At 31.5% G+C, this 17,077-nt stretch overlaps 1 protein-coding gene across 1 annotated transcript in view; it reads right to left on the bottom strand.

Moving 5' to 3' along the window:
* The window catches only part of LOC143064136 (uncharacterized), a 39,520-nt gene that overhangs the window by 12,726 nt on the left and 9,717 nt on the right, over positions 1-17,077 (bottom strand). The window contains exons 4-12 of the mRNA XM_076236756.1: positions 14,621-14,716; positions 12,763-12,867; positions 11,730-12,026; positions 9,121-9,250; positions 7,276-7,489; positions 5,179-6,035; positions 4,490-4,604; positions 2,319-2,513; positions 1,992-2,028 (exon numbers count right to left, since the gene is read on the bottom strand). Of these exons, the coding sequence (XP_076092871.1) occupies positions 1,992-2,028; positions 2,319-2,513; positions 4,490-4,604; positions 5,179-6,035; positions 7,276-7,489; positions 9,121-9,250; positions 11,730-12,026; positions 12,763-12,867; positions 14,621-14,716 (2,046 nt within the window). The remainder of the gene's footprint in view (positions 1-1,991; positions 2,029-2,318; positions 2,514-4,489; positions 4,605-5,178; positions 6,036-7,275; positions 7,490-9,120; positions 9,251-11,729; positions 12,027-12,762; positions 12,868-14,620; positions 14,717-17,077) is intronic.

Genomic DNA, 17,077 nt, shown 5'->3' with positions numbered 1-17,077 from the left:
TTATCTTAATTGTGTACTTTATAACATTTTGACCCATAAAAAACTTAATCGCACATGTGATTACAGAATCTATCAGTCCATTAAAAAATAAAACATACCGATAAAACCATTACAGGTAATATTTTCTGCTGGTTGATGTACCCCTATTATGTCTGTTTTGTTAACGCACCATTGTCAATATGATGGAATTGATGCGACTGTCGTACAAAAGAGAGGTTACGCGCTATCAAATCAGGTTCAATCAACCATTTTTCTACATTTGAAAATGTCTGTACCAAGTCAGGAATATGGCAATTGTTGTCCATTTGTTGATGTGTTTAATCATTTGATTTTGCCATTTGATTAGGGACTTTCCGTTTTGAATTTTCCTCGGAGTCTAAAAATGTTAGAGTAAATAATTGATTCTGTTTTTAGTTAGGACAGTTTCAGTATGTTACATTTGAATGCAAATGCAATAAGTAAGACAATATTACATTATTCACACATGAAATTGCAAATCGGGAAGTTTATTGTGATTAGAAATATAAAAAAAGACATAGCAAGATTGTAAATGAGACAAATCTTTGTAAGAAATCAAATGACCCAAAAATTAACAACAAAACACATAATTTGACATTTACCGTTTTGATTCTGTTATTGATTCGTTTTTACACAAACATGACAAATTGATCCCCTTTGTCATTGAAGATCACAGGTTTGTTACCGAAAAATTTAGGTTTCTTACCACGCAAAGTATAATGAATTGAACATGATATATTGACGTTTTAACTCGTTTGGGGAAGGTTCTAACGGTCAATATGGCTATTTATTTTATGATGTTTGCGAATCAGCCCAAATACGAATAAATCAGCATGTGCAATACTGATGACGTCAATATAAATCAAGACTAATTATTGCTTTTCGGATGGGACCAATACGGATAAAGCCGTATTGACCAAAGGGTTAATACAACTCTCACTTTCATTTTGTTTACGCCTAAGCTTAATTAACTTTGGACGAACGTTATGTATACAATACATTTTTGTCATATTTTTTTTAACTCAATATTATGAAAATGTGGTTACGTGTTTTGTAAAGTCTTGATACCAAAATATCACAGTCTTTTCAAGTACGACTTTTGATTATTGTCATTGTTATATTTCCGTTAATCAATCATCAGAACGTAGATGATTTAAGATTAAGAAGAGTTCAACTGTCTGGTTTGTTTTTCTCAACTACTTACTATATGCTAGATAAAATGTTTTGTAATAGCATAAGATTGAGTCCTTAAACGAGAAATTAGAAATTTAATCTGGCAATGGTGACAAAAGTCCAACGTGAATACGAAAAGATTTGCAATTTAAGATTTTAAGTTTCTCTCTTTTATCGGTGAAAAAAACTTATTTAACAATAGCGTTAAGAACTGGCGGTTTCTGTGTTTGCCCGGTTATAGATTATCGATCAGCTGTATCTGAACTCAACTCGTTGAGTCTCGGTACCAGTACTGATAACCTCGAATCTATAATAAGGCCAATACAGTACAATTCATTCAATAACAGTATAAACTTATAATACAATATTCGAATATCATGGTCATTATTACATAGGAATTGAGGAAACAGAGTCATTGCATAAAAAGCTGAAGTAGTATCAATGGTATTTAAATATTGAAAATATTTTTTTATAAAGTGAAAACTTTTTTTCAAATAAATGGTGTCGCACATTTCCCTATTCCTTAAAAACTCTTGGCAATTTTAAAGTTGTTTTATCAGTCACTGCAAAAAATAAATGAACCTATACCAATATCTCGTTAAATTTAACAGGTGGTTTCAGTTTATGTTCAACATGCTATAAATGAATTCAAGTTGTTAAAAGTAGACAAGACTTTGCTTGTTTTCATATCCTTCAAATATACAGATCAGATGTCATAGACATGCGTGATTGTTATCATTTCATGAATATTATATATTCCTAGAAAAGTTGGATGGTAAAATAATAAAAAACCAACTTACAGTCTTGAACACCATTAATGTTTTTAACCATTCCAATCTATTGAAAATAAATAAATTTTGGGTTATCTTTGATACCTATGCAATAGGCAGAACATACTTTCGACGTTTTTCATGAATGTTTTATGGGATAAAACGTCAAATATTCTTTCTAAGCTTGAACGGAATTAACTAATTTGAAGATTAAGAAATAAAATGAAGATGATCAATTTCAACCAAACAGTTTGTTTTGCATTAAACAATCTAAATACAAGATTGAAAAAAATCTTATTGTCATCAGCTTTATTTAATTGTCCTCCTTTATCGTGTAAAAAGATTAATTATACGTACTGTTTTTGTAATGCTTGATTGAAGCATTGCAGAGTTAAACACCGTAACCTCAAGTACATAAACATCATTTTCAATGTCCCCAATTGGAACTTTCATCCAGCAATTGTTTATTTCAAGTTTTGTGTCTATCATGAAACAATCATTCATCCGAACACAGTAACAATCTTTTGGTAGTTTGTTGCAGTATTCTCGTGTCTAAAGTAGAAGAAAAGAAACAAGTGATTATCAAACAATCATGATTAACTTTTTATTCAAAAGATGGCGCATGATAAGTGCAGTATTTGCCCCCTTTACTTTTCTTTAGACTTAGTCACATGTAAAGCTTATGAAAATCAAAGAAATGATTGTGTATAGTATTGCGCGGAATCAGGGATTACTATTCTTTTTCATTTAATGTATGCATATGTTAAATCATTTGAAAAAAAAACAGTTTGTCAATGGAGAACCCAATTAATAAGCTATATACTAAATTATTATTCAGCAGAAGCTATATTGATTTTAGCATGAGCTTGATTAAGTTAAGCATTATCTCAATTCATTTAAGCTTATGATAAAATGAACTTGGTATATATGATAATAAATTCGAAGCTTAATATTGATGACCTCGATTCCGCGCCAACATTTATGTAAAATCTTACAAATTCAGCATATGCTAAATTGATTCAAACATATGCTAAATTGATTCAAGGATATGCTAAATTGATTGAAGCACATGCTAAAGGGTAGGCATGCATGAATTAGAATATGCATAAATGATTTTAGCATTTTAATATTTGATTTTAGCTTAGCATTCCCTTAATTTTTTTCGCATATGTTAAAATTAATTTAGCCTATGCTGAATTGTAATGCTTTAACATAAATGTAGGCGCGTTATCAATGACAACAATGATAAATTTAGCATATATGATTATACATACCAAGATCATTTTAGCATATGTTAATACGATATTAGCATATCGTGACTTATATTAGTACATTATTAATCGATTGTGTTCTCCAATAAAAAAGCTCGCTTTCTTAACTACTTGGTAGATTAGATAATTTCTCATCTGTACAATGTCTAACAGAAGACGTCACACAAACCATCGTTCTTATATACTTTTTTGTAATGGAATTATGCAGGATTGAATGTGTTAACTGAACATTGATCGTTTTAAAATTATTAAAGATCAGCAGTGAATATATTTTTTTTTTAGTAAATTTTATTTGATTTTGATGGGAGCAGTCTAGGAGCTCATTTTATTTTTACAAGAAATGCAGAATTCAAATCCCAGAAAATAAAAAACATGATATTCGGAGACAGCTTGCGAAATAAAGCAGAATACAGATATCGTGGAAAAAGTCAGGATAAAAAATCTGTTTTAACCCCATCCCCTCTACAAATCAAATGGTTGCTACCGTATGATGCGGTTGCATTGATTTTATGATATTCTCTTAATTCAACAATTCAGTATATACTTTTTTAAACTAAGGATATGCTGAAATGAGTTAAGCATGTTCTGAAATCAATTAAGCATTTGCTGAAATAAATATATCAAAAATTATGACCTGGATTCCTCATCAACATTTATTTATGACCTAAATAAGCTTAATTGATTTTAGAATATGATAAATTGAATTTATCATACCCTTAAATTATTTTATCTTAGAATCAATTTAGCATATGCTATGATAATTTAGGCATATTCTGAAATCAATAATCATGACCATAATTCTGCATCATAGTAAAAGGAACATCATTGTTGAATATGATATTCTGAGCTTGACATGTTTTATGGTTTGGTCTAGATGTCTTATTGACGCATATCACACATATCAATAGATTGAATGAAACAAATTAACACATCACTTCAAATTTGTTACCAATAATGGGTTTGTAATAACATGATCACCACGGCAGTGTTCCATATAGAGCTGGATCTGTCTACCTTCCCGGATCATCTGCAATCAGCCCCGTTTGTTTTATTTTCGTACAGGTCAGCCTTAAGTTTTGTGCTGTTTGCCGTTTGTGGTTATTTTTTAATTTTGTTTTTGGTCTGGCATTGTCAGTTTGTATTCCAGTTTGACTTTCCCTTTGGGGTTATACGCTATTTTTATATAACATAATTAAACATCAACGAAAATATAAGTCGAACTTGCCTTTTTACGTTCACCAGAAGTATGTTTATTACCTGTGTTTGTATATCAAATGTATGCTCGCTTCTAACCTCCTCTGTTTTGTTTATTTTGAATTTAAATGACACTTTCTTAATACCACTGTGTTGATCCTTCGCATACACAACAACGCTGAAAGAAATATAACTTTTAATGAAAACTTCAAACACCAATTAATAAATGTAGTTATTATAAAACTTACTTGTTTATCATATCAATGAAAAATGTAAAAGATGATGGTTGAAAAAAAGAATTATAATTTTTCATAACAAGTTGAGCGATTAAGGATATCGTGTGTTAATTGAACAGCAACTTGATGGTCTCCAATCGGTATGAGACAGCTATAGACAGTTAAGAGTATTAAGAAAATTAAATTCGAAAATTTGACTAATAAATTTTACATATTCTACTTTGTTTTCGGTACAAAACTGATGTCTCACCTTTCCGGAGCACCTGAGATCACTCCTAGTTTTTTGGTGGGGTTCGTGTTGTTTATTCTTTCGTTTTCTATGTTGTGTCATGTGTGCTGTTGTTTGTTTGTTCTTTTCATGTTTAGCCATGGCGTTGTCAGTTTGTTTTAGATTTATGAGTTTGACTGTCCCTTTGGTATCTTTCGTCCCTCTTGTCTTATAGATTTCGCCTTTCGCGTCAATTCGGTGGTCACAGCTATTAAATATAGAAAGCAGTCGAATAAAAATTAAGTTACCTGCTAGAGAAAGGATAGTTTCCATCTTTTATGTTAAGATCTATCATTGGTTCGTATACAAACGGTTCACTGCTATCAAAATGAACAACGGTAGAGTCCACTTTTGTATTACCCATGATATCAAATGCTCGAACCCAAAATTGGTGGGAATCTCCATCTTCTATATCAATTCCTTCCAACCTAAAAGTAAAGTTTTCCCGAAGAGGAATAACGGGAACCCATCCGATCTGTGGTATTTCTGTGCTCACTTTTCCTTGCCTGGTTTCAAATCGCACAATGGAGTTTATATTTTTAATTGCCGTTTTGTTTCTGACGCCCTCATTGTCGTCAAATATTTGTGGGATTTTCTTGTAATCAACTCTATTTAAACCATCACTTAGTCTTGGCGTATAGTCTAAAATCTTGGCCAGAAAATGACCCTTTTCGTGTACATCGTTTACAAAATGGTTAGTCCATGACACATTCATGTGTGAACTAAACTTCGTCATCCAAGAGAAATGAGTTTCATTGGATGCAGAAGTTGCATACAAACGATGAATTTTACTAGAAACTATTTCTGACGTGTTGTCATAAATGACAAATCTTCTGGCATATTTAGAATTATTCGCCCTATCATTAACTTCTATAATCACAGAATAAACCCCTGGGTCTGTTGGTTGGTAAGTAGGAAACTTTATGGGATTCTCTGGAAGTACTTCCTTTATATAATCCGGAACTGGATTGAACTTTGTTGTTATATCTGGTTCTCTTAAACCTGTATAATCGACGCTATACTCCATTTTCCAAACTTCTATGACATATTTCTCTATTCCCGCTAGCTTGTCAACCCATCCAGACCATTTTGGTGAGATTGGTAACTTTTCACATTATAAGAAATACAATCATTTAAATATACTGAATTGATTTATTCAAATGTATCATTAGATTTACTTGAGGTAGGTATTATATGACCTCCTTAAAGATTACAGTGAGTTTCTATGAAATATATCGTTCAAAATGAATAAAAATAGTGTATGAACTGTTTATTATTTTATCAAAGTGATCATCACACCTGGCGCCACATTAAACAAATAAACAACAGCTTTTTTCAAAATAGAACATTTTGTTTTGTATTTGTCTAAACATTCCGACTTTTTCAAAATTATCTCTACCAAAATTAAGTAAAACTTCCAAACACAAATGACCCAATTAAAATAAACGACAGTGGGGCTGGTTATAAACTTTGAATGTTGATTAAAAATATAGAGTTATATAACCAAACTTTTAACATGCGCTACACTGGTACGAACTAAATTATATTGCTCAATTTACATTTGAATTTCTTGAAATCGACAATGAGATTAACGGTGACCATCAACATTGGTTAACCGATAATATATGTTAACGTTAAAACTCACTTGCGTCAATTTCTGTCTTAGATCTTTAGATTTTATAGTACTGAGTCCTCTCATCTAATAGTTTACTGATTGTAACTAATTCCCGCATAATTAAAATAAGAACGAAAACGGGGAATGTATCAAAGAGACGACACCACGACCAAAAGAGCAAAAAAAGCCCAAAGCCATCAATGGATCATCAAGGCTGCGAGAAAAATCTGCACATCTAGGCGGATATCAGCTATCCTCTAAACTAAAATGTGTACTAGTTCAGAGAAAAAGAACGCCTCACTAAACTCCGAAACATATAAATGAACCAAATTTTAAACAAAAAAACAGAGGCATAACAGTAGCACCATGTATCAACCATTATGAAGTTCATATTCTTAGTTTTTGTTTTTACCTTAACTTGTTTCCTTAATCAATTTATGACATTTATTGTGTCTGTTTGTTTTGTTCACGCATCGTTATCAATATTTTAGATTTTGGTGCGACATTCGTACAAGTAATAGGTTTAGTGCTATATAACTAGGTTTAATTCACCATTATCTACATTTGAAAATTTCTGTATCAAGTCAGGAATATGACCGTTGTTGTCCATTCGTTTGATGTTTTTTTATCATTTTGATTAGGGACTTTCGGCTTTGAATTTTCCTCGGAGTTCAGTATTTTTGTGAATTTCATTTTAACAAATCGATAAACTACTGCTATCCTAATTTACCTTAGTTATATCTTCCTGTAACTGCAGTGGAATTTCATTTAAAGTACATTTGTTGTTTTCTATGCAATGGTTTGGTTCGTCGTAGTCAAACCAGAACTCCATGGAGTTTTCTTCGCTGATACCGGAGTACGTTTGCGTTCCCGAATGTCTCCCATTATTGGTGTTTCTAAGCTTTCGATATCCGCCAGTTGTTATGGTATATTTAAGCTTATACCTGCAAAAATACGACAAACAACGATGGATCCTATAGCGTATTCAAAGCCCGAACATCATCTTTTGTAATAGATTTTTAGCAAAAACATAATTTCAATTGAAGATATCAGTATAATTATTACAGATTCATTAGAATAATTAGATATAGTAAAAGAAGATAATTTGCACATGTGTGTGACTTTTCAAAAATCAATTCACAAATCACCAGCGTTATTTATATTTTTTCGGATATTTTTCTAATCCAAATAATTATTTTTTACACTATATTAGTTGACAGTTTTCCCATTAATTTCACGTTTTTTAAGTGCTAGTAAACTCGTAGACGCCCACAATGCATTGTAGTTCATTTAGTAGATTGGTCAGTTTTTTGCAAGGCCATGTTTGACTTTTATATTGGAAAATTATAATGCAAATATAATATGACGTCAGGAAATCTAGAGTGCCGGACCTGTTACCTAAGAAGAACTTTGTTAGAATTCCCTCTTTTCTCTTCTCCTTATTCACACAGTGGTACATTTTGAAAACTATAGGGATACAAATAATTACTTAAACCATTGTAGTATCCCCGGACCAACACCATTTTAATAAATTCAAAAAACATCAATCATTATGATAACATGTCAACTCTTTATATATAAAGTCTTATGACCAAACTATAAGCAAGAGTTGGATTCTCTCTGTGATATGTATGCAGACTTATTACTGTAAGACTATTGTTTCTGGTTAGTTCAAATGATGCAATATAAATAATATTACAGTACAATGACTTGATTATGTAGTTAATGTTATTTCTTTTGTTATATTGCTTGCTAGCTGAACCATGAAATTCTTATTATACATACCTTAATTTGGGTGGAGTCAATTATTAGGTGTAGAGAACTAATGAAAATTAAGGACAGTGCAAATATTTGACCCGACTTACTTATTTTTTTTTTACCTTCTGTAGTACTTCCTTCAAAAATACACATCAAAATCAAAGATAATGATAATGATGCGCTTATAACATATATAAACATATCAAATACAGATATAAGAAGTGGTGTTTTTATACCGATTACATCATAATGTTATATATATTTACACATGTAAACAATCTTGTTATAAATATTAACAGAGGTAATTGATTGAAATGAAATTGAAATTTTAAACACACCTTCAACCTAACAATATATTGTTTAACTAATTTGTAAAACTGCTTTCACATTATTTATATACTGTTCCTACTTAAGACTGGTTCCTTCCTTGATTATTGAATCCATACAAAAAGAAGTTACTAGCTTATTTATTAATGATTTGAAGGTTCAGCTATCAAGTAAGCTAACAAAGACACTACATTAACTTACACACTTATGTAAATGTGCTGTAAATTTTAACTAAATCCCGACTGGATTCTTTATTTCATAACAGCTAAATATCTTGGTAATAGCAGTTTCAAAGCAAAGACTTATTGGAAGAATAGTTCTTTGGAGGATACTGATAGTCCTCGAGAAAAGATGTCGCTCTTATTGATTATCAAAGACGTATGATATAATTTCGGTCTCCGAGGCAGATATTTCAAATTGTATATAAATGTAAAATAGAGTAACACATAGTAACACGATAGAGGTGTGTTATCATATTAAAGTGACCAACCTGTCCCCAGAGTCAAACTGAATTATATATTTATCTTTTTTGTAGCACTTGAATTTTTTGTCACTGATTGGTTGGGAAGTTGACACGCCTGGACACGAAAGAGCCTTTTCTTTTGCTGTATATATACCATCTACAAAATAACCGACAATCAGAACTTTTGCTTTATACATACAAAGCGCCTCAACATACTCACAAATCTGTATAAGGCTACATAGAAATTTTCAAATTCACCAACCCTATATCGAATATCTAATTAGGACAAAGATTTATAAAACTGTATAGAGACTATACTTCTTAGTGCAAAGGTGATGCAAATTCAAGATGAAATTTTCACCAATTATGCCTGAGAAGATAATCATGTCATTATTTTAGTCATTTAACGCTTCTTAAATCATACCTTACTTGGGAATTGAAAGAAACATAGAAACACCTTAAAGTTTCTTACGTTTAACTCTGTTTTCGTATAAGGCTTATCTTATCTCTTGTGTTTTCATGTTGATTTCAGTTTGAGTCCTCAAAACAACGATACCCGGAACTTAGGTTGGCAGGAGACTCATGCTGTAATATTGTGAATGAGAATGGGGAAAGTGTCGAATAGACAACAAACCTAATAATGAGTAGGTACAGCCCGAGGCCAATAATGGGTCTTCAACACAGGGAGAAAATCTTGCTCCTGAAGTCGAGCTGCATCAGGCCCATCAACAAAATGTGTTCTAGCTAGGGAAAATGAACTTCACACTGTGCAAGCATCACCTTACAAACGTATCCAGACTCATATCATTATCATATCGTTTAAATGTAAAATGAGTAAGGCGTGGTGTATATGTTTTGTAACATCATTTAATAGTGGCCTGGTGATTTTTTATCCAATAAAAAACCAGTGGGAGTGTAGGTCGTTCTAGCCCACTGCTTAGCGCGCATGAGAAAACCGATCCAGTTGGGAATACGATCAGATATGACAAAAAGTTATTTTTTCTGAATTGAGCGACTCGTGTTCCTCTAAGGCATATACCATTTGATTTTTTGGGCCTGTGAATTTTTAGAACAAAATATTCCGGCTCTGATTTGTCATAAAAAAAATCTTTAAAAAAAAGATCTTCCGAACAAAATTGTATATCAACAAAATTGTATTGCATTTATTAAATTAAAATATTCCGGCTCAGGTATAATCAAAGACAAATGCCGTATTATGTTACAAGTGATGAAATACGGCAAAAATCTGAGTTTTCTTCATTTATAAGTAAAAAACATAAAAGTAGCAAAAGAATCCTGTTTACATAAAATACTGAAACTGAAGAATATCAAAGGGTCTTATGGCTTACAGTAACGATTTCTTTAAACATTTTAAATCCTAAAAATAAAAACGATATCCAGTTATTTGTGTTAAAAGTAGTTTTTAAATTGATATGTTATTCTGAATATTCTTGTTGATAAGACCAATTAAATCGAATGGCATTCTTGACCAAAAAAAATAATTTATATCGGACGAAAAATGCATAGCTTTTCTTTTTATTGAATATTTGTTTGGTTAAGAGTAATCATGTTATTCGATTTGTTTATAATAAAAAGGAGTAGGTCCGGTAAGGACCGATTTCGGCCTCAAATTTCAGGTTCATCTGACGAAAGATTTTGACCTCTTTTTAAACACTTAAGTGTCTATTTCATTTGATACACGTCAGTTAGTTTAAATTTTAACTGATTTAGTCATTAAAAACGATCCGATTCAAGCTCAAAATGAAAAATCTACCAAATTTGTTAAAAAATGTCACTTTTCAGATGGTTTTTGTCAAAAATGAAAGTGGCCGCATCTGTGTTCATCCTAAACCTTTATATATGTTATGTATTATCATAAAATACAACTCTCATTCCAACATTAAGGATGAACACGAATGCGGCCACTTTCGTTTTAAGCGAAAACCGTCTAAAATTTAGATAAAATGATAGAATTGTAAAGATTTCATTAATTTAGCATGACTTAGTGGTGCTAGTACTCGATATATGTGCATTGTATTGTCAAAAACAGCCCATATTTATGTAGCAGAAGCATTCTACTGTCCAATAAATAACTAAAAGTTTACATTTTAACAATTTGGTAAAACTGCTATATTTTGGGGACAAAAAGGGGTCTTACCGGACCTTCTCCTTTCTCAAAATCCATCAAAATTGAAATGCGGAATCCACTCCAGTAATTGAAATTGAAACTACAAGTGGAGTTATTTCCCCCATTTCTTTAAATCAAGAAGTTTAAGTAAAACAGAAAGCTATAAATTATATTTTTAGCTAGAATAAGGTCACAAATAACCTGGTGTGAAATAATGCATGGAGGAAAGTATCGTCACTCTTTCTAATAACTATGAAATGTATATTGAAATTGAATCAATAAACAACTTTATTGACAGCAGAAGTCTGTTTATTTTATTTTTATTGTAAATGCGAGACAAACTCTCTTAAAGAGCTATTGTATTTGTCTTGATGATCATTTTGATTAGTTATTATCTTGCATACAGACATAAAAAAAATGGATAGTTTAAGTTAAAAAAAGAAACATTGGTTTTATCAAAAAAAGATTTTTTATCAAAAAAATGATTTTTATTAAAAAATGATTTTACTTGTTCCAAGTTTTTCGTGTATTATCTTAACACTTGCAGCTACAATACCCAGTTTGCTTTCCATTATATATGAAGGTTCGGGTGGATTGTCAGGAAATACAGTTTGAGTATCTACGACGGCTTCAAGGTCAAATTCTAATTGGTTGAATTTATTTTGATTCGTCCACACAACATCACCAGCAGTTCTGTTTGTCGCATCGGCCATGTAATTGTATGCATCTTTGTTTTTAGTAAAACTGTGGTAAGTAAATGTTGAATTAATCCTCTCAATTAGTGGTTTAAACTTTTGACTCTTTACTGGAAAGAAAACAAAGTATATGTTTTTTAAAGCAATTTTTCCTTGTAATCATTCAAGATTCAAGACAATTTATAAGAGGTGTTGTTATTTACCGAATTATAAAATATGGAGTATGGTAGTGTGCCTTTCCTTTTTTCATTTCAAAAGTAAAGTTTATATAAATTACATTAAATTACATTTGATCAAACTACTAAAGAGTCTTAAAACGCGTTTTGTGTAACAAAATACATGTCAACGTCTGATATAGTTGCTTAGTCTTATAAATTGTAATTTTGTATTTTGAAACTTGAAGCTTTCTTAAAACAAGTAACAAATTTGGTTGTTAATAGTTCAACTACACCTTTAAAAATATCTGATTTCATAAATGACTGTGACAATCTTTGCATTGCGTGTTTCAACCGTAGTGTTTTATGAAGTGTTTTCATTTTTTCCATATAAAAAAGAAGTAATGGTATGCTTGCCGGTAATTATAAGACAACTAGACAAAAGAGACTACATTAACAACCTATGGTCATCGTACGAATTCAACAATGAGCTAAGCGTATACCACATTATCAGCTATAAAATTTCATGCATTGAATACGATATTTCTACCACTTTTGGTATAAATAAACTAATCATAGATACTGGAATTAATATGAATAAACAGAGATAGTTGGTATATGTCATCTTGATAACAGAAACAAATATACAAAATACATATAAATTCATTTATTCTATGTCAAATTAACCTACGTTCTAAACAACTTGCGCCACTGAATCCATTAGTGCAACTACACCCGCTACTACCACCATAACACCTTCCTGGATAACAAGGTTTTGTGTGAGAGCAATCAGCTACTGTAACGATAAGTATCTATATTAGAATGTAATGTTTCGCATATGGTATTAATCCATACTAATATTATACAGGGCTACATTTAAAAATATGTATATAAGTGTCAGATGTTTTCAGTTTTCGTGCCGAACTGATGAAAGAAAATACCTTTTCACGCCCGTAAACATGTTTAAATGAACTCATCATAGATACCAGGAATAAATTTTGTATATACGCCAGACGCGCGTTTCGTCTACAAAAGACTCATCAGTGACGCTCGAATCCAAAAAATTAAAAATGGCCAAATAAAGTACTAAGTTGAAGAGCATTAAGGACCAAAATTCCTAAACGTTTTGCCAAATACAGCTAAGGTAATCTATGCCTCAGGTAGAAAAGCCTTAGTTTTTCAAAAATTCTAAATTTTGTAAATAGTTAATTTATAAATATAACCATATCAATGATAATTCATGTCAGCACAAAAAGTGCTGACTACTGGGCTGGTGATACCCTCGGGGAAATAAATCTCCACCAACAGTGGCATCGATCCAGTAGTTGTAAATAAACGCATCATAGACACCAGGACTAAATTTTGTATATACGACAGACGCGCGTTTCGTCTACAAAAGACTCATCAGTGACGCTCGAATCCAAAAAAAATAGAAACTAACTCATTTACTATATATTTGTCAAGGTCACGAGCATGTACTTAAGTGGATGTAGTTTATTTAGACTACGTTATCCTTGTGGGACTTTGATGTAACCGGTATACACAAAAAAAAGTCGTAAACATGTATTAGTAATGCAATTCTGTCAAATCAAAGCTTCTTGTATGGCAAGTGTATTTGCAACTTATGTAGAAAAGTCTAGTGACATTTACTTTATATAATATGCAATCACAAACACAGTTAACAGTGCATGTAATGAAGACATGTCAGTATCTGCAAGTATTTTTTTATTAATCTATGTATCATTGTCATAATGCTTCGTTTCTTTTTTTACCTATTCTGATATCGGACTCAGACTTCTATTAAACTGAATTTTACTGTGCGAATGGCTGTGTGTTTCTTTATTCTGTATTGGCTAGAGGTATAGGGGGGTGAGATCTCACAAAACATATTTAACCCCGGCGTATGTTTGCATCTGTCCCAAGTTAGGAGACTCTGGCCTTTTTAATTTTGCATATATATTTTTTTTTAGATCAGTTACATGTTTTGAAGTTTAGTGTGCCGTCTTTTTTCATTGAACTGTACCAATTAGTAGCCTTCCGCTGATGTTGTCTCTTTGTCAAATTTCCAGTTCCTTTCTCAATTTTATACTGTATATCTTCCAGAAACAAAATATGAATTACCGTTGAAGTATTTGTGAGAATTTCAAATTAGGTCTTGTAGTCTGTGCATACATTATAAACTAGTGACTACTATCAGATAAAACATAACTTATATCAACACCCTATTCTAACTGAAGGAAAGTTATTCTGATACAAAACGTCTGCCACAAAAATCAATATTGTTACAGTACTGTAAAAAACAGTACTGTTAAAGTACTGACAAATCAGAACTGATTTTACCAAAAGCAGAACATTACAATTTTATCATTTAGCCATTCCTTACTGAATTACAAGCGGGTAGAAGCATTCCATCAACGTGTGATGCCAGTTTTGGTAATGTATAAAACGTTCACGGACAGCTAACAGAAAATATAGAGTATATAGATTGGATACAAAAATAACCTTTTTAACTATCATTGCTTGATCAAGTAAACCAAAGTATTACTTACAGCCTGTACAAATATCTCCTGTATAACCTTTAGGACAAGAACATTTGAACGGACTGGTGCATCTACCGCCATTCTCACAAGAAGGGCTACAAATAGCTGAAACATAGAGAAATGTAAACAATTGACAAAGATTTCACACTTAAAAAAATATTATTATTTCCGACCTTTCTCAAGTATATCTTGAGAAAAATCTAACGGACATAACACATGTATCAAATAACACTAACCACATGTGGCACTTGTTTATAGGAACAGCTAGACATTATATATATATGCAGCAAGTTTTATCTTGTAAGATAAGGAAAAAACAAGGTATTTCCATTAAAAGCACACTGACCGCTGCGGATCATAAATTGTTTCATTTAGAAGGTGTAATACCACCAAATCATGGTACGTCACATCCGGTTGTATACGAAAAACATATTCCCTTGAATTTGACAGTTGTAGGTAATTAATCCTACATTTTATTGCAGTAAAAGATTTCTGTGTCATAAACATATGTCTTGGGTATTTTAAAGCACCATTATTTTTTTATTTGGGATTTCTATAGAATATTTTGTAATCTTAAGGTTACATGGTGACTAAACCTTGTACACAGATAAAATAAGGGGAGAAATTTGATTGGTTAACTTCCAGTGATGGTTATTTTCTTATATGCAATGAAATGTTATGTGATTTTTTTTTCTATAGTACTGGACAGGATAAAATTTTACTCATGCCAAGTATTTCTTTATTTGAAACAAAGATAAATTCTATACATTTTTTTGAAAAGTGCAAATTTAATAAAGAATAGGGGAAATCAATGGTGGTATTACACCTAATAGTATAAAATACCCAAAAAAACATCATGTAGCAATTTGTTTTCATAACGAAATATACAGTGCTCAAAGGTACAAAAAAAGGTTAAGTATGGGTGGGTGGGTGTATGGAAATCAAGTATGTTCTTCATCGTCCTGGCCCAAGTTGGTAGTGTTACACCTTACAAAGCCCCATACATATGTTATCACTTCAGTGTGACTGCCATGCAAAATTATGACAGTAAAAACTTGATTTCAGACTTTTAACTTTATTGATATTAAGCCATATTTTTTTTAATTTACAGATGTAGCGTGATCGTCAGTTTGCAAGGAACTCCTCTCGAACAGGTACTATGGACTATCTTAAACATACAATGAGGTTAGAGTTTTTGATTTTAATAATCATGGTTGATTTGGATAATTGTGTCGTCACTTAAGGGCATGCGCTTCTGTTTAGATCTTACGATTTGTTTACGGAAATTTGGATACAAACTATTTGGAATGACAATAGACGTATTTACACTTGTATGCAAATGTGTCCGCGATTACGTACAATCACACTGGTTCCCGTATCATCATAATTTAAAAATCTTGACGTCACAATTAAAAAGTTATTGTTGTGTCACGTCAGAAGGTTATTCAGAGTAGATATTTGGTCATTCGGAGGCAAAATTCAGCTAAATACCAAAATTGTTAATACGTTTATACTCTCCTTGTCAATTTTAATGTGTTATAGAAATATACTGTCATGTGATATAATTCCAGAGTAAGCGGAAAAGACTTTGACATTTAATCTTTTTGACAGACATACCTTACTTTTTTCTTTGGAAAGATAAACACTAGCGAGTTTTTTTAAAAAAAACATTTAAAATATCGTCACTACATAAGTATGCTACAATTCAAAATAGATTTTTATAAAATGTTATACAATTCATAAATCAGACAGAAACTTTTTTAACAACATTAAAGAAGTAAGTTCGGTAAGTAAATATAATAGGAAGATGTGGTATGAGTGCCAATGCGACAACTCTCCATCCAAATAACAATTGATAAAAGTAAACCATTATAGGTCAAGGTACGGCCTTCAACACAGAGCCTTGGTTCACACCGAACAGTAAGCTATAAAGGGCCCCAAAAATTAGTAATGTAAAACCATTCAAACGAGAAAACCAACGGCCCATATTTGGCCCCCATTATAAAGTTCAATGTTACAAGATAAAAAATGTTTTAAGGTGACTTAAAGACATGTGAGAAACTTAAATAGAACTAATCGTGTCAAATTAAAGTTTTAACCTAACGCGTTGATTTTTACATCCCAAAGAGGTCAAGATGTATAAGAAATTTTGGGGAAATTTGACAAAATCTTCCGGATTTCAACCAAATTAAAGACCAAAAAATATAGAGCGCAGGCGTCGACAAACTAAATATTTAAACTAGACACATAAAATGTCACCACAAACAATATTTAAAAAGATCTTAGATGTCGACGTATGCGCTCTATTTTTCCTGTCTAATAATCGATGACAGTTTACCCATTTTCATTGATTTTAGGGCTTTGCCGAACCTACTCCTTTGAACAATTTATTTTTTTCTATTATCTTGAAAGACCGTTTTTAGAAATATGAATAATTCAGCAAGCAATGATTACATGAGTGAATGT

The sequence above is a fragment of the Mytilus galloprovincialis genome, chromosome 2 (assembly GCF_965363235.1).
Source record: "Mytilus galloprovincialis chromosome 2, xbMytGall1.hap1.1, whole genome shotgun sequence".
NCBI classification, from domain to species: domain Eukaryota; kingdom Metazoa; phylum Mollusca; class Bivalvia; order Mytilida; family Mytilidae; genus Mytilus; species Mytilus galloprovincialis.
This window is presented reverse-complemented; position numbering and strand designations above follow the sequence as displayed.